The sequence below is a fragment of the Xenopus laevis genome, chromosome 3S (assembly GCF_017654675.1).
Source record: "Xenopus laevis strain J_2021 chromosome 3S, Xenopus_laevis_v10.1, whole genome shotgun sequence".
NCBI classification, from domain to species: domain Eukaryota; kingdom Metazoa; phylum Chordata; class Amphibia; order Anura; family Pipidae; genus Xenopus; species Xenopus laevis.
The window spans coordinates 31,216,157-31,241,950 of NC_054376.1; the positions used below are offsets into that span (position 1 = coordinate 31,216,157).

The window sequence follows — 25,794 nt, forward strand, 5'->3', positions numbered from 1 at the left end:
GCGGGGTCACCGCCCGAAGCCGACGAAAATGTATGTTTTCCTCGGCGGGCAGGGGATTTTGTAAATGGTATTACAAATTACCGGCAGCTACATTGCCGGTAAATTTGTAATACCGGCCATGGCAGGTGTTTTACCGGCTAGGCCGGTAAAATACCGGCCGGGTGGCAACCCTACTTGTAGGGGGGCCCTGACCACCAATGTTTTTAAAACTTTTATGTGGGACCCTGGCAGCAATTTTTTTTTTTAAATTATAAGAGGGCCCTGACCACCAATGGCTTTTTACAACTTGTGAGTGAGGGGGTTACTGTTTTTTGCACTGGTGTTTGTGTGGACTTTTTACTGTGGAGTGGGCAGGGCCAGGGGGCCCAGAAAATTTGTTGTATGGGGCCCTGGTCACACGTACCCTGATTGTTTATATATTCAGAGCCATTTTAGGCCACATTTTCAGTGTATAAGACACAGACAGAGTTGTGACAGAGAATTGCATAATGTACACACACATGAGAGATTGTATAGAGTTTCCCTGGCTGAGTGATAACCCTCTGACCTACACACAGAACAAACAGGAACTGCCTGAGTTGCACACTCAGTAGGAGGAACAAACACGGTCACCTCCCAGTCAGCTTTCACTTATATACTGTCCCCTACACCTTCCTACTACTCCCTGTCCAGCCGTGTTTGGAGAAGTCGACACAGGTGAGTGCTGCTTCAGTGGGTGAGGCCAACTCTCTACTCTGGGGGTGCGCACTGTAAATAATTGTTGCCAGTTGCCTACTCGTGTAGATTATCATCTGACAGTGGCAGGGAGGGCTTGATAGTTCAAGAAGTAGAAACATGTCCTTTGAATAGCACACCCTTGTCTGCCCGATAGAGTGCTTGTTGGGAACTGTTGTTCCATACTTTCATACTTATGCATTAAACTTACACTTGCTTCTTTAGAATTTGACGTTTGTGGGGCAGTAATTATGTTTCCTGGCTGATATGAATGGAGAAGCAGATCAATATGTGATGGAAAGTTTGTTTGGGAACTTCACAGAGATAGTTGTACTGTCAGTTCATTTAATAATCGCTGCTGTGAGTGACATAATGCACAGTTGCAATTATTTGAACATTATTTTTACCTGCCCTGACCCCTTTAGGGGGAAACACACCCTATAGGCCACAAGGCAAGACAGTAAGTGGCCCCCACTTTTCTGCTCACCCTGTAAAACACAATAATTGTCCAGAACCAGGAGCATTTCACTATGTTCCATTCTTGGCCCCATGATTGCTGCACCTGCTATATAATGATACCTGCTTGTTATGGTTACAGCTTCTGGCAGTAAACCAGTAGTTATGGTAGGGAGAGATGGTGCCTATAGGAGCAGTGGGATAATAGTCTCTGGAAAGGGAGTGTGACTGTGGGATAGCAGGTATAGTAGGGAGAGATGGTGACTATAGTAACAGTGGATAATAGTCTCTGGAAAGGGAGTGTGACTGTGGGATAGCAGGTATAGTAGGGAGAGATGGTGCCTATAGGAGCAGTGGGATAATAGTCTCTGGAAAGGGAGTTTGGGATAGCAGGTATAGTAGGGAGAGATGGTGCCTATAGTAACAGTGGGATAATAGTCTCTGGGAAGGGACTGTGGCTGTGGGATAGCAGGTATAGTAGGGAGAGATGGTGCCTATAGTAACAGTGGGATAATAGTCTCTGGGAAGGGACTGTGGGATAGCAGGTATAGTAGGGAGAGATGGTGCCTATAGTAACAGTGGGATAATAGTCTCTGGGAAGGGACTGTGGCTGTGGGATAGCAGGTATAGTAGGGAGAGATGGTGCCTATAGGAGCAGTGGGATAATAGTCTCTGGAAAGGGAGTGTGGGATAGCAGGTATAGTAGGGAGAGATGGTGCCTATAGTAACAGTGGGATAATAGTCTCTGGGAAGGGACTGTGGCTGTGGGATAGCAGGTATAGTAGGGAGAGATGGTGCCTATAGTAACAGTGGGATAATAGTCTCTGGGAAGGGACTGTGGGATAGCAGGTATAGTAGGGAGAGATGGTGCCTATAGTAACAGTGGGATAATAGTCTCTGGGAAGGGACTGTGGCTGTGGGATAGCAGGTATAGTAGGGAGAGATGGTGCCTATAGGAGCAGTGGGATAATAGTCTCTGGGAAGGGACTGTGACTGTGGGATAGCAGGTATAGTAGGGAGAGATGGTGTCTATAGTAACAGTGGGATAATAGTCTCTGGGAAGGGAGTGTGACTGTGGGATAGCAGGTATAGTAGGGAGAGATGGTGTCTATAGTAACAGTGGGATAATAGTCTCTGGGAAGGGAGTGTGGCTGTGGGATAGCAGGTATAGTAGGGAGAGATGGTGCCTATAGGAGCAGTGGGATAATAGTCTTTGGGAAGGGACTGTGGCTGTGGGATAGTAGGTATCGTAGGGAGAGATGGTGTCTATAGTAACAGTGGGATAATAGTCTCTGGGAAGGGAGTGTGACTGTGGGATAGCAGGTATAGTAGGGAGAGATGGTGCCTATAGGAGCAGTGGGATAATAGTCTCTGGTAAGGGACTGTGGCTGTGGGATAGCAGGTATAGTAGGGAGAGATGGTGCCTATAGTAACAGTGAGATAATAGTCTCTGGGAAGGGAGTGTGACTGTGGGATAGCAGGTATAGTAGGGAGAGATAGTGCCTATAGTAGCACTATAGTGGGATAATAGTCTCTGGGAAGGGACTGTGGGATAGCAGGTATAGTAGGGAGAGATGGTGCCTATAGTAGCAATGGGATAATAGTCTCTGGGAAGGGACTGTGGCTGTGGGATAGCAGGTATAGTAGGGAGAGATAGTGCCTATAGTAGCACTATAGTGGGATAATAGTCTCTGGGAAGGGACTGTGGGATAGCAGGTATAGTAGGGAGAGATGGTGACTATAGTAGTAGTGTTGATAACCCCTGGGAAGGGACTGTGGGTGGTGCCTTTAGTAGCAGCATGGGACACTAGGGCATTATGGCAACAGTAATGTTATATAAGTGCCGCCCAATCTGCACCCTTTCCAGTGTTCCCATGACAGCTGAAGGCTTTTGAGCAAAGGGGCAAGGTATTGGCTGCTGTAGTTGAATGACAAGAGGCAAAGATGAAACAGATGTAACAGTGTAGCTACTCAAAGCCTCTGGGTCTCAACACCTGTAAAAACAGCTCAGTTGGCAAAAGTGTATGAAGGGAAATATGGTTTCAAATATAGATGTGATACTGAACTGGTTCAGATGGAGTCTCTTGCCTTTGTTGAGGCAGATACTCAAACACTGCACCCCAAAAACTTGCTTTTATTACATTTCTGATGCACTTATTGGCATTCTGGCAGGGAAGGGGTTGACTGTTTCCATTGGATCATGGAATAATTGTGAGTGAAGATCAGTAACCTCCTTTCAGTTGGACAGAGAAGAACTTAGTCATCTGCTTTGAATCTGCAAGTGGGGAGAGGTTAGAGGAACTTGAGGTCTTTATAACTGTTTCATGAATGAATTGCTTGAAAGCCCAATAGATTCATTGTAATTCATGAGGATGGTGATCTGGGGTTTTTGTAGTGGGTGTGGCACATGCACATGGCTGAAACTATGATAAAAATAAAAGGTCAAGAATCCATTCTTCTGTTCCGTTTTATGAGTGTCTCTGCATTACAGAGTATGGGGTGTGGTTCAGGGCTGTTGGAGGCGACGGCATGTTGCAAGGACTGGGGCTGAAAGTGCACACAGAGAGTGCGGAGTTATGTACTACTCATTCACACTTGTGTAAAATGGGGAAATACTTTGTGCAGTTTGTCTATGAAACTTGCATTATAATGTAGCAGTTGAATCTGGTGAGTTCCTAGAGCAGACATAGGCACAGCTAAAGCTCGCTTGTAGCAGAACTTCCAGCAATTTAAGGAACTGTAACACCAAAAAATGAAAGTGTTTTAAAGGACTGACAATATATTGTAATGTTGCCCTGCACTGGTAACATGTGGTGTGTTTGCTTAAGAAACACAACTATAGTTTATATAAACAAGCTGCTATGTAGCTATTCAAAGTTGAAAAAGGAGAAAAGGCACAGGGTAAACAGCAGATAACAGATAAACTCTGTATTATACAATGGGATTCTTCAGAACTTATCTGTTATTTACTATGTATTCTCTGCTTGAATGGCTGCCCCCATGGCTACACAGCAGTTTATTTATATACACTATAGTAGAGTTTCTAAAGCAAACACACCAGTTTTACCAGTGCATGGCAACACTACATTATATTTTCATTACTTTAAAACACTTTCATTTTTCTGTGTTACTGTTCCTTTAATCAATAGTAGCACAGAACTAGAGTTTGGGTATAACAACCCCAAAAATCCGACTATGAAACTGCCTGTACCCATGTTCTAGTGTCTTCAGAGTGGATATATTTTAGAAATAATAGCTTATGAACAAACTGACTTTCTGTAGTTTAGTGACGTCTAGTGCGATGCTTTCTTTGTTGGCCCCTGTTCCAGCATTTTTGTCAGATCTGCCTAGGGGAGAGGTGGTGCTTTTGGTAGTAGTAGGATAATAGTCTATGGGAAGGGACTGTGGCTGTGGGATAGCAGGTATAGTAGGGAGAGATGGTGCCTATAGTAACAGTGGGATAATAGTCTCTGGGAAGGGAGTATAACTGTGGGATAACAGGTATAGTAGGAAGAGATGGTGCCTATAGTAACAGTGGGATAATAGTCTCTGGGAAGGGAGTGTGGCTGTGGGATAGCAGGTATAGTAGGGAGAGATGGTGCCTATAGTAGCAGTAGGATACTAGTCTCTGGGAAGGAAGTGTGACTGTGGGATAGCAGGTATAGTAGGGAGAGATGGTGCCTATAGTAGCAGTAGGATACTAGTCTCTGGGAAGGGAGTGTGACTGTGGGATAGCAGGTATAGTAGGGAGAGATTATGCCTATTGTAGCAGTAGGATAATAGTCTTTGGGAAGGGACTGTGGCTGTGGGATAGCAGGTATAGCAGGGAGAGATGGTGCCTATAGTAACAGTGGGATAATAGTCTCTGGGAAGGGAGTGTGACTGTGGGATAGCAGGTATAGTAGGGAGAGATGGTGCCTATAGTAACAGTGGATAATAGTCTCTGGGAAGGAGTGTGACTGTGGGATAGCAGGTATAGTAGGGAGAGATGGTGCCTATAGTAACAGTGGATAATAGTCTCTGGGAAGGGAGTGTGACTGTGGGATAGCAGGTATAGTAGGGAGAGATGGTGCCTATAGTAACAGTGGATAATAGTCTCTGGGAAGGGAGTGTGACTGTGGGATAGCAGGTATAGTAGGGAGAGATGGTGCCTATAGTAGCAGTAGGATAATAGTCTCTGAGAAGGGAGTGTGACTGTGGGATAGCAGGTATAGAAGGAAGAGAGGGTGCCTATAGTAGCCGTGGTATAATAGTCTCTAGGAAGAGACTGTGACTGTGGTATAGCAGGTATAATAGGGAGAGATGGTGACTATAGAAGTAGTGGGATAGCAGGTGTACTAGGGAGGGACACTTGTAGTATCTTTGGGCATAATAGGCTCATTAAATACATATTTAGATAATACACAGGCTTAATGTATAAGATAAGATGCAGAGTTTGCAAACGTTTTAAGAGATGTTTGTTTTCAAACAGGGGACCAATAAATGTTCCTGCTAATTGGTTGCCAAGGGATTCTAGAGCTAATTAAAATGCCATGATCTCTAATTGCAGGAGGATTTGTTTAGCTAAACTCTGTGCTTGTCTGGAGAAAAGGTAACAAACACCTTAACTCAATACTCTTGTTGGCTTCACATTTCCCATGCTTACAATGCATGTTGAAAACATACCAGCACTTACTAACTGTGTTTAAATAAAAACCAGTTTGGGTAGAATGACAATGCAAGAAGCACGCATGTGCAGAGCACTGTATTTAAGTGTCAGTTTCTCCTGGGAAATGTTGCCTGTTGCAATACAAATATACATCTAAGCAACTTTTCAATACACATTAAATAATTTCAATAATTTTATAGTTTTGTGTAAATGTAACTGCGATGCAAAGCACTAGCTCTCTCATCTGGCTATTACTACATTGTTTCAAGAAACTGACCCCTCAAGGGTTACAATGATCATCCAGTTTGGGATTTCTTTCTCCTAATTCTCCTCATCTTTAAATTCCTCAAAATGGTAACACGGTTCTTTCAGGTGTTTGCCATTAATAGTGGATGAGACGGGGAGGGGGAACATTGCAGCCTTTTGTCCCTTCACTGCAGAGCTAATGCCGGGGCTACAAAGCCATTAATATTGCCCTCAGGAAATTGTAACAATAAGGTGTGGTGTTTATAGAGAGACATTTTTGTTGCAGCAATATTGATATTTTTCCTTTTTCAGCAATGAAACATTGACCTGAAAGTCTTTTTTACATTGCCTATTGTTTCTGATTTCTGTATGTGGACAAAGTTATAAGGACAACGTTACGACTGCCTGGCTTTTTTTTTTGTAAAAAACATGTTACCATAGAGTAGAGTAAGCTTTGCGCTGTTGTTGCTTTCCAAGTGGGGTGGGAGGGAATACTTCATCCGACTGTTATTTTCCTCCAGCCCTTAGAAAAGAAATCAGATGAGCTTTGGAGTTCTCTGTTTTTTCTTAGATTTATATCAATAAATTTTACAGTGTTCTCATCTGTTATATGAGATGGAGCCTGACCCCTTTGTTTCCTTCGGCTTGTTTTTGTGAAGAATGAAAGCGGTGGAGGCAACGGACAGAGGGCAAAGGTTGATTCTTTAATGCAAACAATGATTATCATCCAGTATTTACTTGAGTAAATATTATAGTTGGGATTATAATCTATATTTACCCTACAGTTGTCATCTGGGAGGGACTTGTCACTGCATAATAAATCTACGGTATTGGCTATGCTTTATAATTTCTTAGCAATGAAAAGTGGGTGTCACAGAGCTGATGATTTTCTTATCTGAGTTAGCTTGTTCCTCCTCTGTTGAGCCACAACATACCTGTAGAAATACAAATGTACCCTACCAAACTTAAACTTAAAAGCGCAAACACATTTTTTTATATTTACTTTTGATATCTGACATGGAGCTAGACATATTTCAGTTTCCCAGACTTGTGCTCTTATAAACTTCAGTCACTCTTTACTGTTGTGCTGCAAGTTTGAGTGATTTCCCCCCCCCCTCCTTTTGCCCCAGCAGCCTAACAACAGAACAGGGGGAAGGTAACCAGATAGAAGCTCCCTAACACAAGATAACAGCTGCCTGGTAGATATAAGAACAGCACTCAATAGTAAAATCCATGTCCCACTGCGACACATTCAGTTACATTGAGTAGGAGAAACAACAGCCTGCCAGAAAGCAGTTCCATCCTAAAGTACTGGCTCTTTCTGAAAGCACATGACCAGGCAAAATGACCTGAGATGCACCTACACACCAATTTTACAACTAAAAAAAAATACACTTGTTGGTTCAGGAATGAAATTTTATATTGTAGAGTGATTTATTTGCAGTGTAAACAGTGTAATTTAGAAATAAAAAATACATCATAAAAATCTTGATGTTTACAGTGGTATTGGCAGTTTCCACCAATAGAGAAAACACTATGGGGCATATTTATCAAGGGTCTAATTTAGAATTTGAAAATGTTCGAAATTCTAATTCAAAAAGACCAACCGAAATAAAGTCAAAAGTTTTTTTGGCTGAATAGGTCCATTTTCGATCGAGTAGGTCTGTATTCATCCGAATCAAGTAATAGCGAATTCGATCGAATTCGAATTAACGTTTTTCAAAAAAAAAAAAAACTTAGATTTTTCAGAGTCCACCAATTGACTCCAAATTGGTTCTAAGAGGTCCCACATAGGCTAAAACAGCAATTCGGCAGAGTTTAGATGGCGAATGGTCGAAATTGAATTTTTAAAGAGACAGTACATGACAAACTTCAATATTTTAATTTTCGATTTTTTTTCAAATTCGAATCGAAGTAGGACTATTCCCTAGCCGAAGTACACAAAAAATAGCTCGAAATTCAAGTTTTTTAAATTCGAAAATTCACCTCGACCTTTAATATATCTGCCCATATGTGTTACTTTAAGGCCCCATCATTAATATGAAGTACAGTTTTGGTCCCCAGTATACAAAAAGTGAAGTATGTCTAGTGTGATTTTAAAGGAGACATATTGTATGAAAAACAAGAATGTGCCAGTACATTATACTCTTTTAAATATAGACGTAAATTACAGAGAAAAGTCATTTCTGGCCGATTAATTGACAATTTCTGCAAAAACCCTACTAGTCCCTCCCATCCGTTTCACTTCCTGCTGCCTCCATTCCCAGGCTTTTCAGGGGAGCCGGAGGCACTTGGCACACCAAGTAGGATAGGAACAAATCAGCAGCTAGGCAGACCAGATAGGGATCTGAAGCCTGTCGTTGCTTGTGTGACTTCAGTGCTATCTAACATTCAGAAAAAATCAGTCTCCACGCACTTGCGATTAATCGTGGTCTCCTGCAGGTGACCTTGCACTCTTCAGTACTGCCCTCTTTGCCTGTACCTGCTAATAAAATACAGAGCAAGGCAGCGGGGTTGGTGGTCATCTCTGGCCGCTTGATGTCTTCTCCCAGCTCTCTTTATTTTATTAACAGGTACAGACAAGCAGGGATGGATTCATTAAGATATAGAAAAGGTATTTAGAATGACAGTGACATAACAAAATGAAAGTTGATTTGCCCTTTGTTCCAGTCTGGTTCTAATAATGCAGAGACCTGATGTTTTCAGTTGTTGTTTTACTTCACCTTATCAGATTGGAGTGTGTTCTCAAACCATAAAATATAAAGTTCTTGTCCATTAAGGAAGATAAATGCTGGGACAGTTGTTCCTGAAGATCAGGGTATCAGAGTAATGATCTTTATCATGCGCATGAGCTGGAGAAGAATTAGGAAGTAATGAACAACTAAATATTCTGTAACCTCCCAAGCCTCTTAATTACATGTATATAAAATGGCATAGATTTACCATGGTTTCAGATGCTCCAATGTAGCCATTTAGTGCCTTTGTAAACATGCCTTATCTGTTTTATTACAGCCAACATCTGCTTGGAAATTCTCTGCTTTGCAGTCGGTGAACATCATGGCAACAGTAAGTATAAACCTCCTGACAATAAGTCAATATCATAAAGCTGTTTTAGGGAACCAAGGGCCTTATCTTCAGTTGATAACATGGCCCTAGCAAGGATGGTTGCTGGCAGCATAGTGCAGTCCCTAGCAAGCCCTGATTGGTGGAGCATGGCATGCTTTACTGGAAACATACAGCAGAGCTAAAGGTCAACAGGGGGCTAAAGATGGCCAAATACTCAAAGATAAAGTCGCAAGAAAAATAGTTTTGTACGATTTGCGGACCATGTGTGGATTGTCACAATATTTTCAATACCATGGCAATCCGTCATTTATTAGATGGGACAGGTTAAAAGATTTCTGTCGGCTAACAATAATTTCTCTTCATGTATTGCCTATCTGATGATATCAATGGGTCACTTCTATTTGTCGGACATCACTTTCATACGATTGTTGTCACTGCCAGAACATCGTTTGATTTGTTCTTTTACTACTTTATTTAATCTGAATGGTGAGTGGAAGTCGGGCCGTATGATTGTTCATGCAAAAAGAGGCTAAAATCTGCTTGTCTATGGCCAGCTTAATGTATTTGGCTTCTTGGAAGTCCCCTTGTGGCCAGCCAGTCTCGCTGTGGCTACCAGGAAGCTCGCCTTCCACCTCCCACTGCTACATCACCTGCAAGTAATTCTGGAGGAGAGCTGCCAAAACCTCCTAGTCAGAGCCTTCTTGTAATGTCATGTCAGGCAACTAAAGTGTCATATGGAGCCTAAGACTCCTTGTAGACTAAAAAAAAAACTCTCATCATCAAAATGCCCCTAAAGTGTCTAAAATTATTTCATGGCACATGTGGCTACTACATGCCATACATAAATGGGAGACACCTGTTTCTTTGCTGTGGGAAGCACACCCCTCTTCCCTGGCTTATCTGGAGACTATTGATAATCCATTATTATAAAGCACATTATTGCATTATGGGAAAGGGCACACCTGGAGATTCGGTGAGATTTAAGGTAAGGGCACATGAGTAAACTTCGGAAATCGAAGTGCCGTGAGTGCGTTGGCGCAGTCGTTTTTTCATTAAAGCTGACGGAAGACACGGGGAAGCAGTTCGGGGAGATTAGTCGCCCCAAAGAAGAGGCGATTAGTTGCCGGGGTGACTAAATTTCCCCGAATCTCCAGGTGTGTCCTTACCCTCAGTCGCCTGGCGACTAATCAACTCTTCTTTGGGGTGACTAATCTCCCCGAACTGCTTCCCCGTGTCTCCCCAAAGCTTTAATGAAAAAATGCCTGCACCAATGCACTCGAATCTCCAGGTATGCCCTTACCCTAAAGTTGGTAGTATAATGAAATATAATATAATTTCAAGCCCCTTTCCAATATATGCTCTTTGTAAATATGTAGTGGTTTTAGTCTTGTAAAGTAATTGTATATTATATTTTTTTTAGTTATTGGGTGCAGATCTTTAAGGAAGTCTATGGCACAAAATACAGAAATACAGTGGTAGCTTATTGTATTGGCAGTTTGTAAAAAAAAAAAAAATGAACAGCAACCAAACGTTTGATTTTGACTGAACTTTTATTTTCTGTGCTTTAGCTTGGAACTAAGGGTACAATTAAACCCTACCCCAATTTCAATGCAGCCAATGATGTGCAGAAGCTGAGGAAAGCCATGAAAGGAGCAGGTGAGTACTAGTACATTTCCAAGATAAATGGCCCACCCATGTATAAACTATTCTTTAATCATTCTGGGTTAATCACAATGATGGGTACATGCACAGGATGGATGTGTATAATGTAGATCGGTGGTCTGTGAGCCTCTGGTTGGGGATCCCTGCTATAGATCTACATAGTATATATCCATGAAATCTAAGAGTTGAATGGGAGTCTTGTCCCGTTTTAATGCTCCAGTCACTTGTGTAATTCATTTACTCTTGTCATATTCCACAAGGAACTTATACACCTGTTATATCTGCTTTCATCAATGTGTTTTTTATGCTAAAACACGACCCTTGTGAGAAGATCCATTAGCTCTCTGTGACCAGGATTCCCCTTGTTTCTAGGCACTGATGAAGATGCTGTTATTGACGTCATTGCAAACAGGACTCTTTCCCAGAGACAGGAAATCAAGACTGCCTATAAAACCACTGTTGGAAAAGTAAGTCAAACCTAAGCACAGTGTGGTGGCCAGTCTTTGTTTTCAGGTGGAATTGTGGGTGCTGAGTGATTTAGCTGTGGATAGTGACATGTGCTATAGCCCTAAGAATTTGCCAATTCAGCCAGTGTTTAGGTTCAGGGCTGCCCAACTAGAGACCAGTGGATCAGATGTGGCCCTTCTTTATATCCCGCTGCCTGACTATGGGCTCCCTAGACTGTTGTGTATGACATCGTCAATTTGATACAAGCCCATGAACATGTATTATGTCAGCCAAATAGCCTTCTACATGGAATGAGTTGGACAACACTAGGATTCGGCTGAAATCCTGAAAAGAGGGCTGGAATGCAGCTGAATCATGGATTTGGTGCACCCCTAACACAATCTGTTAAAAGGACATGTAAAATAGGGGAAAAAATTAAAAATGCTAATGTCTCTTTAAAAGGTGAAAATAGGAGAGCATTTAACATTACTTTTCTGTAAGCTCTGGTGTTAGTAAATTGTACTAAGAATTTTGGGAAGCATAAAAATATGAGTTCTACCTCCCAGCTTCTAAGGGGTTATGTAATAAAAGTGCAAACTGTGTTATAGGTCTTTTACCAACCAGCAGGTCAGCAAATACTAGTCATCTGTTTAAAAGCTAACAACTTAGTGGTTGCTATGGGGTACTGCACCTGGGCAAATGGGTTTTCTCCCTATATGTACTTAAATTCCTGAAAAACTAAAAAAACAATATTCTGATGTTTTAGGGGTTTTCATAAAGGAACAGCTTATCTCTTGTGCTCCTTAACTTTGGTAAACAGACATTTACTGTTTGATTAAAGAATTACTCACTTTGTGTTTACCCAGCAGACATTGTGAAAATGACATAACCAGCCCCTCTCTACATAAACAGATCAGCTGAATATCCTTATAGAGAATACCATGCTTGAACCATAGAATATATATATATCTATCTATCATCTATCTATCTATCTATCTATCTATCTACCTAAAAAAAAATATATATATATATATATGTAACAAGGGAAAGTTGTGCTCACCACTAATTTTTAAAACATTAGGCGGGGTGCAATGAGGGTGTGACCACAAAATACATATAGACAAATACAAGAGTCCTCTGCACTCAACCCATTATCAATTTATTTAAGACAGAGACATTTTGTGCTACTGCTACTGAAAAATGCCTTACCCTTTAAACAAAACAGGGATTGTTTGTCCATATATTGCAATATATTTAAGCTGGTGTCTAATAAAAGGGCAGCCAAGTTTAGGAGTTTTACTTTGAAAGCAGCTAGTAAGTTGCAGGTAAAACTTAGTCCCTGTGTAAACTGTATAATGAAGCAATAGAATTCTTAATGAATCAGGTGAAAATTGAGCGTAGGACTGGCCAGATATGGGATGACTTTGACGTAGTTGGCCAGCTTTATATATATATATATAATTTGCACTTTCAACTTTGCACCTACCACCACTGCTCTGTAGCAAACAATGATCCCCATCTATACACTTTTGGTTTATTGTTTAGATCTTGCAACCACGTATGCAATTTGCCCCCATATGTAATATAAGGTAATAAGTTTGCCCAGGAGCAGTAATCCATTGCTTTTAAACAGGTGACTAGGAAATGCTACCTGCTGATTGGTTGCTATAGGCTACTGCTCCTGAGCAAACTTAGGGACTTTTATTACATAACCTCCTAACCCCCATATGTAATATGAGGCACTAAGTTTGCCCTGGAGCAGTAACCAATAACAACCAATAAGATGTTTGCATTTAAACAGGTGACCAGTGAATGGCACCCGCTGATTGGTTGCTATGTGTTACTGCCCCAGGGCAAACTTAGTGCCTTTTATTACATAACCTTTTTAGAGTTTAAAAGCAAATTTAAATACCAAACTAGCCCCATGCTATTTACTTCTGAACCTTTTGCAGAATACACGGCATGTTGGTGTGGTCAATTATTTGTTTCTTTCCATGCAGGCTTTTAAATGTATGCTATTCTCATTTTTAGGATCTTGAGGATGATTTAAAATCAGAACTCACAGGGAACTTCGAAAAAGTCATCGTGGCACTTATGACTCCGTACACTCTCTATGATGTGGAAGAACTGAAGAAATCCATGAAGGTGGGTGTTCTGAGATGTATTTAGAGGCCATGCTTGAGATTTAATGGGAAACAAAGCTCTTTCCTCAAGTCCCCATCCGGGTTTTACTGCCAATCATAAAACCAAACAGGTTGCCCAAGGACACAGCTAGGATTCTTTGTCACCTGTTCTCATTCATTTCTCAAATCCCACTCCTTTGAATGGATGATATTAGTACTAGGGATGCGCGAATCCAGGATTCTGTTCAGGATTCAGCCAGGATTCGGCCTTTTTCAGCAGTATTCGGAATCCTTCTGTCCGGCTGAACCGAATCCGAATCCTAATTTGCATGTGCAAATCAGGGGTGGGGAGGGAAATCGCGTGACTTATTGTCACCAAACAAGGAAGTAAAAAATGTTTTCCCCTTCCAACCCCTAATTTGCATATGCAAATTAGTATTCGGATTCGGTTTGGTATTAGACCCGAATCTTTCGCGAAGGATTCGGGGGGTTGGCCGAATCCAAAATAGTGGATTCAGTGCATCCCTATTTAGTACCCAATTGGATTTGGTCCTGAATATTTGTATCCCCAACTATGGTCATGCAAAAAATACCCTGATGATCATTAGTAATGGGAGCAATGTGCTAGCTGCATGAAATCCGCAGAACTTGCACTCCCCTAAACCCCCCACACACACAGAACTCTACTGTAATTGTGCCCATCAATTGTTGGTGCAATTTGGCCTACACAACTTTGTGAAAGTTCCACCCAGGACTAAATGGGCCTTAAATGGGCCTTAAATTGGGCAAGTCCAAAATTTTGTAGTTGCACAAAAAATGCATGGTTGCAGTTGAAAAGGAGAGCCCTGTACTTTACTCCTTGCTTGTGTCAATTGTAAGGTACAGGGCCTCTGCACACCTGAACACTGCATTTACCTGATGCACTGGATCTTGGATGCATGAATCCATATTTGTGGCAAAACAAACCTACTGGTTTTATTTAATTTTTGAAGGATTTTTAGCAGACTTTGTTGTTAACCTTTGAGTTAATGTTTAGTATGATGTAGAGAGTGATACTCTGTGACAATTTGCGTTGACTTTCATTTATTATTATTTGTGGTTTTAGAGTTATTTAGCTTTTTATTCAACAGCTCTCCAGTTTGCTATTTCAGCAATATGGTTGCTATGGCATAAATTACCCTAACAACCATGCATTGATTTGAATAAGAGGCTGGAATATGAACAGTAGAGACCTGAATAGAACCATGAGTAATAAAAAGTAACAATATGCCTTGCAGAGCATCTGTTTTTAGGTTGGGTCAGTGACCCCCATTGGAAAGCTACAAAGAGTCAGAAGAAGAAGGCAAATAATTCAAAAACTATAAAAAAAACAAATAATGAAGACCAATTGAAAAGTTGCTTAAAATTAGCCATTATACAACATACTAAAAGTTAACTTGAAGGTGAGCTACCCTTTTAATGTATGAAGAATTACAGTAATACCACTTAAGTGGAAATCCCAAGGTCCTGAGCATTCTGAATTAAAGGTCCTATACCTGTTCTTGCTAATAGTTTATTCATCGGCTCACTGATAGGGATGTAGCGAACTGCCGTTTATGTGTTCGCGAACGCCGTTCGCGAACACCGGCAAAAAATGCGAACAGTTCGCGAACAGTTCGCGAACAGTTTGCGAACAGTTTGCGAACTTCGAACATCCGCAAAATCGTTCGATTCGAACGATCGAAGGATTTTAATCGTTCGATCGAAGGATTTTCGTTCGAATCGAACGATCGAATGATTTCATTCAATCGAATGGCTTTGATCGTTCGATTCGAACGAAAATCCTTCGATTTCAGCGGTCGAAGGAATCGAATGGTCGAACGATTTTTGTTCGAATCGAACACATATTGGCGAACGTCGCGCGACGTTCGCGAACATTCGGCGGACGCGAACAGTCGAAGTTCGCCGGCGAACAGTTCGCTACATCCCTACTCACTGATACTTCCCAGTACTTTCTCTTCCTGGGAGGCTTTGTTAAAGGAAAGAAGAGAAGGGGAGAGAGTGCAAGCAAAGCTGGCAAGGGAGCTTTTGTTAGACAATACAATAAAGTCTCTCAACAAAGCATGTCACACGCCACAGAGCAGTTTAATATTCCTGCATTGATGCTCTTTACTTTCTGTAGAAGAGTCAGATTCACCAACAATACAAGTCTTTTACAGCTTCTTGCCAAAAGTAAATGTAAGACAGCCAATAGTATTAAAAGTAGGTTTCTTCCCCTGATCTTCAGCATGCACTTGCTTGATCTATTTACATTTTAAAAGGATACAGGGATCGCTATACATTAATTGTATTTGACAGAGTTTTAAAGACTGACGGCATCTGAACCTGATATTAAATCCTGGGTATTATGTGAAGAGTGTAATTCACCTTAAATATGGATTATTGTAACTCCACTCTCCTGTTTGGAATTTCAGTTGTGATTTTCACTTAAAAGGCAACTACCCCTTTAAAGGACTTTATACTGTACAGTAAAACAATAACAACAGTAAACAATGCTACAATTATATGTTGTGAAAGCACGCATTTCATTTTAAATAATCATCCAAAAGCGCCCTTAGTTTTCATTTGAGTTTTTGGATTAAAGGACAAATAAACAATACAATGCAAATTGTGCTCTGCCCAATGATGTGAAAACACCTTTTAATTATCTTCTTACAATGCTGCTTAGAACAGAAAAGGTACTTTAAAATCACTCTCTTTTCTTGCATTAGGGTGACATTAGCACACTCCTTCTTCTCATATTTTTGCTCCCTGGAGCATGCTTTGTTGCTTCAGCTGAAGGCTCACTGTATTGCAGTCAAATGATATAGACATCCATGATGGCACCTATACATTTTAAGGTTGATTTAAGATATAGTAGCATTTAAAGAAGAAGGAAAGGCATAATCACTAGGGAAAAAACACTGCTCTAAGTGCCCATGTGTATAGTGTCACTGCTATCATTGTTTCATCCTCATCGTCAGTTATTTGTATGCACCAACAAGTTATGCGCTCAATGATAACAGGTTTGTGTATGTTTTTAGGGTGCAGGGACAGACGAGGGCTGTTTGATTGAGATTCTGGCATCTCGTAAACCAGAGGAGATCAAGAACATAAATATCACCTACAGAATAAGTAAGTAGGAAAAGCAAGAAGAGGCAGCTGGAGACATCCACCCTGTCTAGTCTATGATTTCATATGTGCTGGAGACTAGGTAACTACATGCATCATATAGGCTTCTCTGTCATGTAAATCAATTAATGGCTACAGAGGACAGCACTGTACACCAGGTTTGAATTAGAGCACCTAAGGGAAACAGGTTGGTGAACAGAACTAGTCTGCAGATAAAAGAAATGCTGTCTGTCTTGTTCCTCTTTTATTTTTGTAAAAAGCTTGGGGAACAATCAATCAGCTGACTATATGAAGATAGGAAGGCTGGATGTATGAGCTAGGTACCAGAGTATTTGGGCCTTTAGTCCAATTTCTTTTTCAGGAGTAATAATTACAAATGATTAACATTTTCATGAGTTGCCTTGCCATGAATCTGATGGCCTACAAGATATAGGAGACTTGCAAACAAATGCATTTTGAAATATTGGCTTTCAAAAGAGGAGAGAGATTTTTCATTTGCTCTGAATGTGCTTTAGGGGGAGAGACAAAAGCTTTGATCTCCAAGGCACAAGAGGGATAGGGAAAAGGGGGGCAATGAGAGATGATTAGAAGATTTTCCCTCAAGGTGAAGGTTTCATATGTACAAAAAAGCCAGTGTATATTATATATGAAATGTCAGCATTTAAAATAACCTAGTGTATCGCGGTCCAATCCAACCATATGACCTGATGCCCAAAATGCTGCTTGTGTGACCAGTGTATGGTCATAGTGGCCTAAACTGACCTGGCTTTTTACTTGATGACTGACTGACCAGATCAAAGGGGAACTTTAGGGGTTGGTTTTGCTGGTGATCAGCTAAGTGACCTAATTCACTGCATGTGTCAGCATCACTGGCTGAAGCAGAAATGCAAAGATTTCACTTGAGCAGTGGGTTTGGCTATTTACCACTAATATCCATTGACTTTCCTTCAGGATGATCAGTCAGATATGCAGCACTGAGGCCCGTGTGGCCAACTGTACTTTCTGTTTGAGGCCAGGGTTTCTTTATCAAATTAGATTACACCACATAACCAGGAAGCCTGGCCCAAACAAGGGAACCCTTATATGTCGGATAAACTTTTAGCATTGGGAGGTGCTCTTTGTTTTATGAGAGATATTATCATTATTTGACAGACCAAAACAAATTGCTGCTCCCACACATATGAATGTGCAGATATGCAAATATAAATTTCTGTAAACAATAATCTATGTGTCACTTATTTATTGATGTACCACTGTTTTCCTAGACAAATGTTTGTCTCCTCATTTATAAAAACTGTTTCCAGTTATGTGTCTTATTGTCAGGTTGCAGGTTATTGATGATCCTTTTTTTTGTATTGCAGAATATGGTAAATCTCTAGAGGACGATATTTGCTCAGACACATCTTCAATGTTCCAAAGAGTTCTGGTATCTTTGGCTGCGGTAAGTACCACAATCAATGCCAGGACCTTTCTCTTTAATCTGTACTGTAAATGACTCCCTTTGGTCTAAATAGGTGTTGCTAAGTTGAGAATTGAGAAAACTGGTTGGTTACATAGCCCACCATCTAGTACACATAAAGCTTAATACTTGCACAGAATATCCTAATTCTAAGGTTCTTATAGATCGTTTGTTTGCATTTTAAACTCGACCTGGCAACTAGCTCTGGGTGGTTGGAGTTTTTGAAGTTTACGTAAATTGCAGGTGCAGGTTGTAGTTTATATAAAACTTTGCAAATTGATAGATAAACTTCAGCAGAACTCTACTAATGTGTGCATTACTTAACACACAAAGAATGCCTCACTTCTGTTTGTACTTGAAGATCTGGTGAGCTGCACCAGGTGTTAATAAATCAGCCCCTCTAAGTGATTTTTGTAAAAGTTCTGTAAGATTCATTGCCTGAAATTCTCTACAATCTGGTCTCCATCTTATTTTTCTTTCTTTCTTCATTCCTTTGCAGGGTGGAAGAGATCAGAGCAGCAATGTCAATGAAGCACTTGCTAAACAAGATGCCAATGTAAGCCCATCTTACATTGTAATGTACTGCGCCACGGCTCATGTAGCAGCCAAGTAAACAATAGCTTTCCTCATTTTATTCGGATATTTTAGAAATATTATTTTTTTTCCCAACCAATCTTCCTAAGAGAAAATTTGGTAGAAAAGCTGTACAGTTAATTATAAGTAAGGTTCCCGAGTAATAGTAATGATTGGTTGTTTCCCATTAAACTTATGTTTGTGGCCCCGAGGTTTTGCTTACAGTAGTGTTTCTAGTAAAGTCAATGCACTTGCATGAGGCCCTGTGAATCCTGACTGCCTTAGTGTAGCCCCCCCAATGTAGCTAAGTGGGTGAGGGCAGTGCCACATTAAAATTTAGGGGACTATTTAAGATTGAGCAAGCAATATTTAAGGAAACCCCGTGTGAGTTTCCAAACTCATACTTGGTTTCAGCCAGAAAAACCTCTGCAATTTCAGTATTTTTACCCCAACAGGCTTCTGGAACGAAAAAAAATGTTGTTACCTAAAAGCTGCCAAAGCTATCCTTTGTTCCAAAAGTCAGATTGGGTAAGATTATGATAACTGCCAAATTTATTTTTGTGCCAAAAGCCCATTTGGGTAAAATTGTGGAAATTACTGAGGTTTTTCAGCCGAAAACCCAGCATGATTTAGGAAACTCAAACAGGTTTCCTTAAAGTCTTAAATAGGCACTTAAGTGCTTGCTTTGCTACCTGCAATTTGGCCAGCTAAACCTAAGCATGCAACATAAACTACCATGCATGCTGGGAAATACCAGTTTGGCCTGTGGATGTCTCTAATCTTATATCTTATATATATATACTGTATATAGTTGGTTAGCAAGGCTGGAGTGACTGGATGTCTAACATAATAGCCAGAACACTACTTCCTGCTTTTCAACTCTCTAACTCTGAGTTAGTCAGCGACTTGAAGGGGAGCCACATGGGACATAACTGTTCAGTGAGTTTGCTTTTAGCATGTAGCTCAGATTCAAAAGCAAACAGTTATGACCCATATGCCCCCCATCAAGTCTCTGCTTGGTCATTGATTGGTAGCTGTAAAGCACAAAGTTGGGTTCTGGCTATTATATTCGACATCCGTTCACTCCAGTCTTTATAGATGAGCACTGTCATGTGGTACATACATATATTAACTGTCTATAAACTGGATTTGAAGGCAGATCTCATCCATGATTACTCATTAGGCTGTACCGCATATGGATTATGGTGAGATTTAGAGAGTTGGTTGAAATAACATAAGTGACAGCAGCTGTATTTTCTGCAAGGTAGATTGTTCTTAGTCCTATCTATGGAGAACAAATCCAGTAGTATGGCTGCCTTATATATATGTATCACACAGTAAGGCACAATCTGCCCATATACTATTACTGTTTAGTAATAGAAAGTAATCATTGAAGCATAAATATGGTGTGTCATTTCCCATACAGAATAATAATCCAGGGTAAAAAAAAGCTTTGCCTTCAAACCCGTTTGCCCACTTTTTGCATATTGTCAATTTTATGTGTGATGCATATTTAACATTCCTCCCAGGCCCTATATGAAGCTGGTGAGAAGAAGTGGGGGACGGATGAAGTGAAATTCCTGACTATCCTTTGCAGCAGAAACCGGAACCACTTACTGAGGGGTGAGCATGTGAGATGGGAATGTCCGATCGTACGATGATTCGTACGTTCGGATCTTTGCGTTTATGGCCAGCTTAAAACAGCAAATCAAGCAGACCAACCTTTCACAATTTGCCAGAGTTTCCAAGGCATAGTATATTTACCTTGCAAGAAATATTCATTAGAAACCAGCAAATGTACCAATAGAAAATATACCAACAAAATATACCAACAGGTGAAGGGGTGGGTTTTTCCAATAAGGAGTAATTATATCTTAGTTGGGATCAAGTACAAGCTACTGTTTTAATATTACAGAGTAAAAGGAAACCATTTTAAAAAATTTGGATTATTTGGATAAAATATAGTTTATAGGAAACGGGCTTTCCATAATTCGGATCTTTCTGGATAACGGGTTTCGGGATAATGGATCCCATATCTGTACATGAATGTTGGAGAGTAAAAGCTAAATAGGTGCCGCCTTACAGAAAATGGTGAACGTTAAAAGGTATAAAGCTCATTGGATCAATTTGTACATTCCAATTTAACATAGTAAGACATGAAACGTATTTGTCAGTCATCAAATGATGATTTCTGTGTGTTTCTAAGCTGCCAGGAAGATAGTGAGTGTCTGTTAGGACTTCCTAGGGGCAGCCATTAATATAATGCTTGCTGCAGCGTGGTCTGAACTGAAGCCTCTCTCTGTTTTTTTTCTCAGTTTTCGAGGAGTATAAAAAAATTGCAAAGAAAGATCTTGAGTCCAGTATAAAATCTGAAATGTCGGGACATTTTGAAGATGCTCTTTTAGCAATTGGTAAGTATGTCAGGATTTTAAAAAAGAAAATCCATCTTTCTATAGGTTGATAATAAGGGACCACTATGTGCTATACTTTTCACTTTTTTATTGCTTTTGGATTGGTCTAATGGGTCTATTTACAAAGTGTATATTTGTTTTGCTTTTGTTTGAGCAACCACCTGAGGATTTGGTGGATCATATTCAGAAAAAAATAGCCACGTATGCACAAAAAGACCTGCCTGTTTCCATAAATTGGTCAGAAGAGCTGATTTGATATTGTGGACCGTGGGCCAAGATTGTGTCATAATAGGGACCAATACAAATTGCTGGAGAGACCCACATCCATGAGCCAAAGTGCTCATTAGATATCAAGTCAATTCTTAGCCAGATATCTGTTGGTACTGAGTGAGCAGCTAATATTGAACTGTCATTGGCCAGCTTTAGGGTATGTGACAGGCCAGACTTAAAATAAGGGTTAACCCTTCCTGTTCAGTGACCACGGTCAAGTCTTATCTTGAAGCTGATTAGATGTTACAATATTTGTATTTTTAGCCTTGCCTATCCAACAAGCATTTGCACCACAGGGGGAAGCTGCACTCTGCATTAGACAGTGCTCTATCTAGGGTATGTGAGAGGTGCAGGCTGCAACTGGACAGCTACTGACTGCCCTGACATCACGCATCAGTAGTTGTGGCAGGTAAAGACAGGGCCTCATTGCGGCCTGTACCTAGGGTTTCCACCTTTTCTGGAAAAAAATACCGGCCTTCCTATATATATATCTTTTTTCCCTATCAGTAACATTGGGATCAACCATCATTTTTACTGGCCAGGCCAGTAAAATACCAGCCAGGTGGCAACCCTACCTGTACCTCCTGCCTATTTGCCTCCCCCCTTCACTACACAGGCAGCCAACAGGGCTATAGGTAAAAGGACCACTCTTTAGATTTTTTTATAGGCTGTACAGAAACGATAAGACCTTTCAAGCTGGCCATGACATGCAAGTATACGTTCCACAGCATGTAATTGCTGACTCTTTGCCTTGCAGTGAAATGCATAAAGAGCAGACCAGCCTACTTTGCAGAACGGCTGTATAAATCTATGAAGGTGAGTGTTTTTGTCCTGTAAACTTGTTGTTTTGTGCCTAGCATCATACATTGTTAATACATTGATCTTTTGGTCTCATACATAGCTCCTCATGCGATATGCATAACCCTCAATTACTTTATGGTATACGGTAAAGTGCATTTATTCAGTTTCTCCTATTTCACTGCTCTACTCTCAACTTCCAGCTCTGTTCTTGGCTTGTTCTGAAAACAGTATCTAATATCTAAGGCAGTGATTGTTAAAGGAATTTAATGGTAGGCGGATGGCATTTTCCAATTGTATTTTCCAGCCTATGGAGCAGTACCCAAAGCACCACAGCCACCTATATGATTGTTACCAAGTAACTTTTAAGCTTTCAGGAGCAATTCATTTTGTGACACTTGTGTGACTTTAGCTATATAAAATGATGCAGTCCTTTCTTTTATAGGGCAGTACAACAGGCCCGGACTGGAAATCTGTGGGTTTTGGCAAATGCCAGAGGGGCTGCTATAAGGTCCCATTGAAAGTCAGTATTTAGTGGGCTGGTGGGGGCTGGTTGGGCCTCTGTGTGGGCTGATTGGGCCTATGTGTACCATTCTGGTAACATTCTGTAAAATTCGCACTTTTGTGAATTTGCGGAGTACCGATCATTCGCCTGGTGATAGGCCGTAAAACTGCGCTAGCGATTTGTCCTCTACTTTCGCTAGCGATTTGTCCTCCACTTCTGTTAGTAAATTGGTGATGTCTATGCGTATGAGATTTCTGGCGAATTATCGTTAGCGACGGCCACTTCGCCCTTCAGTAAATCTGTCCCAATGTCTTCCCGGTGTGTCCCAACATTCATGGAATATATCTGCTGGGCTCTTCTGTGTTGCAGGGTATGGGGACAGATGATAAAACTCTGATCAGAGTTATGGTTTCTCGTTGTGAAATTGACATGCTGGAAATCCGCTGCGAGTTCAAGAAAATGTATGGGAAATCCCTACATTCCTTTATTAAGGTGAGCGAAAAATTCACTGCTGTGCAGCTGCATCATTCACCAGTGTTACTATATAGGAACTATCCTCTGGCTGCTGGCTCTGGAAAACCAACACGAAAACAATAGAAAATGTCTGATACTACTAAAAGGAAATTATTTTGTTCTGGCATGTTAATCCTAGCTAACTTCACCTACTTTAAGGGATACTGTCATGGGAAAAAATGTTTTTCAAAATGAATCAGTTAATAGTGCTGCTTCAGCAGAATTCTACACTGAAATCCATTTCTCAAAAGAGCAAACAGATTTTTTTTATATTCAATTCTGAAGTCTGACATGGGGCTAGACATATTGTCAATTTCCCAGCTGGCCCAAGTCATGTGACTTTTTACTCTTTTGAGAAATGGATTTCAGAGCAGCACTATTAACTGATGTGTTATGAAAAAAACATGTTTTCCATGACAGTATCCCTTTACGTTCCCATATACACAAAATATGGATAGAGATTTCGTTCACTGCTTGATGGAATTGGGCTATCAATGATTGATCAACTATTCCACCACAATGTGATTCCTCAAGACTCCACAGTAATAAATTATACACTCGGGATCATATTTGTAGGAAAACCAGAGCAATGCAGGCATCTGTAAACCAGAAGTCCCATCTCCAGCTTGCTTGTTGTAATATATATTGTAATTTGTTTCCACAGGGTGACTGCTCTGGAGATTATAAGAAGGTGCTTTTGAAACTTTGCGGAGGGGATGACTAAGTAATGTAGTAATGTGTGTCTGGGAAATCAATCTGTCATGTCTGCTTGAACACATAACCAAAGCAAAATAAAAACTTCTTATGCCTTTTTAAAATGTCTTTTGTTTTGATCTTATTTCAGGGTATCAATGAACCTCTGCCATTGAGCACACAAGGAGGTATTAAGCAGAAAATACACACAGGAGAGTCTCCTTAGGGAGTCTGCAGGCAGGATCAGAATTTTCTCATCTACCATTAACCTTAGTATGAGCAACAATGAGTGCTGAGCGTATTTTCATGCTAAATATAATTAATCTTTTTATCTTGCAAATAGCATTTTCTTGGAGTAGAGTTCTAATATTTACTTGCAGACTGCCCCACCGGGATTGTAGGTAAAAGCCCAGGGGGGCCCAGTCCCCTGCTAAGCTCTCAACAGACCAGGATTTAAAAAGTGCATTTAATTTATGCTGCACCCCCAAATAACGTTTTGGCATTCTTGTACACGGCATTGGGATACACCACGCTTTCTGCAAGTTTCCCAAAGAAAGCAAAATCTATCAGACATGCCTAGATCTTGTACATAACAGGTTTTTTGCCAGGGGTGTTTAAAGTGACTTCTAAATTTTTAATATGTGCCCCAAGCTGCCAGTGAGTTATCTGTAGCAACAATTACAGACTGCTGCCATCCATCCCTATATAATACCCCATAACAGCTGCTCTGAGTGTTAGGGAACTAGGTTTCAGGATTTCATCCTCCTGTTTCAAGGCTGTCAAAGAATGCAGATTTTACTTTGTGCTTTTTTTAACAAGGGCTAATTGAAAGGCAGTTCTAAGAGATAGGTTTCTGCAATGGAGAACATTTTTTTGCTGTTATTTACTCGTTTTACTGTTTTATCTCGTTGAAAATGTTTTTCTGCATGAACGGTACATGTAGGGATGGTACCCAAGTAAGTGCCAGCACTACACTTCTACACTTTCTCATACATTTAAGTTGTCATACATATTGTTCACTTTTAAGAAGTATAGAAGATACAGTATAAAGCTATAGGTAAGCAGGGGCCCTCCAGGTGGGCACTGGACATCACCAACAGCTCGAGGACCTTAAGGGGCGAATCATTAACTTCGAGTGAAGGAATAGAAGAAAAAATACTTTGAATTTCGAAGTGTTTTTTTGGCTACTTCGACCATCGAATGGGCTACTTCGACCTTCGACTATGACTTTGAATCAAAGGATTCAAACTAAAAATCGTTCGACTATTCGACCATTCGATAGTCGAAGTACTGTCTCTTTAAGAAAAAACTTCGACCCCCTAGTTCGCCACCTAAAAGCTACCGAACTCAATGTTAGCCTATGGGGAAGGTCCCCATAGGCTTGGCTACGTTTTTTTGGTCGAAGGACAATCCTTCGATCGTTGGATTAAAATCCTCTTAATCGTTCGATTCGAAGGATTTAATCATTCGATCGAACGGTTATTCCTTCGATCGTATGATATTCGACCCTTGATGAATTTGCCCCTAGGTGTATGTGTGTAGGGTTGGGTTTTTGTAAAATAAAACACAGCATGTGTGCCAGATCTGAAGGCTTGCTTTGGCATTTACAGTCATCTTGTATTTTTATTATTAGGACATTTTTTCAGTGTAGAAAGAAATGACATGAATATTTAGTGTACAAGCTTGATGTGCTTAATTGGGATTAATGAGTAGGCGGCATATGCAGCTGGCAGAGTAGGAAACTAGTGTGTATTTAGAGCAAAATTGGAAAGAATAAATAGGTTGCTGCTCATTATGTTTACAATAATGTAGTATTTCATGTCATTGTACAGCCTTTTGGAATCTTTTTTGCACTAAAGTTACGTCATCTGTACAGCCACGAAAACGTCTAAAGCTTCAGAATTGCCGATAGAGGATAAATTCCATTATTTCTTTTTGACTGAAACTTTAATAATGAATGTTGTTTACAGGTTTCATTGAGGCACAGCTGGATGTTCAAACAATCATGTGTGATGTCAAACGCTTCCACTCCATATATTGCCGTTGGTGTAAACGTAGAA

At 40.5% G+C, this 25,794-nt stretch overlaps 1 protein-coding gene across 1 annotated transcript; it reads left to right on the top strand.

The window, feature by feature from the left end:
• Positions 1-673: 673 nt before the first annotated feature.
• Positions 674-23,855, top strand: anxa4.S (annexin A4 S homeolog; the record flags this gene model as incomplete). The annotated part of the gene is given in 13 exon segments (NM_001092480.1): positions 674-696; positions 9,077-9,130; positions 10,699-10,786; positions 11,165-11,259; positions 13,271-13,384; positions 16,425-16,515; positions 17,874-17,953; positions 18,471-18,527; positions 20,074-20,167; positions 20,860-20,955; positions 21,983-22,041; positions 22,898-23,020; positions 23,706-23,855. Coding segments are annotated over 12 exon segments (966 nt in total). The 3' UTR covers positions 23,766-23,855.
• Between the last annotated feature and the right edge of the window lie 1,939 nt (positions 23,856-25,794).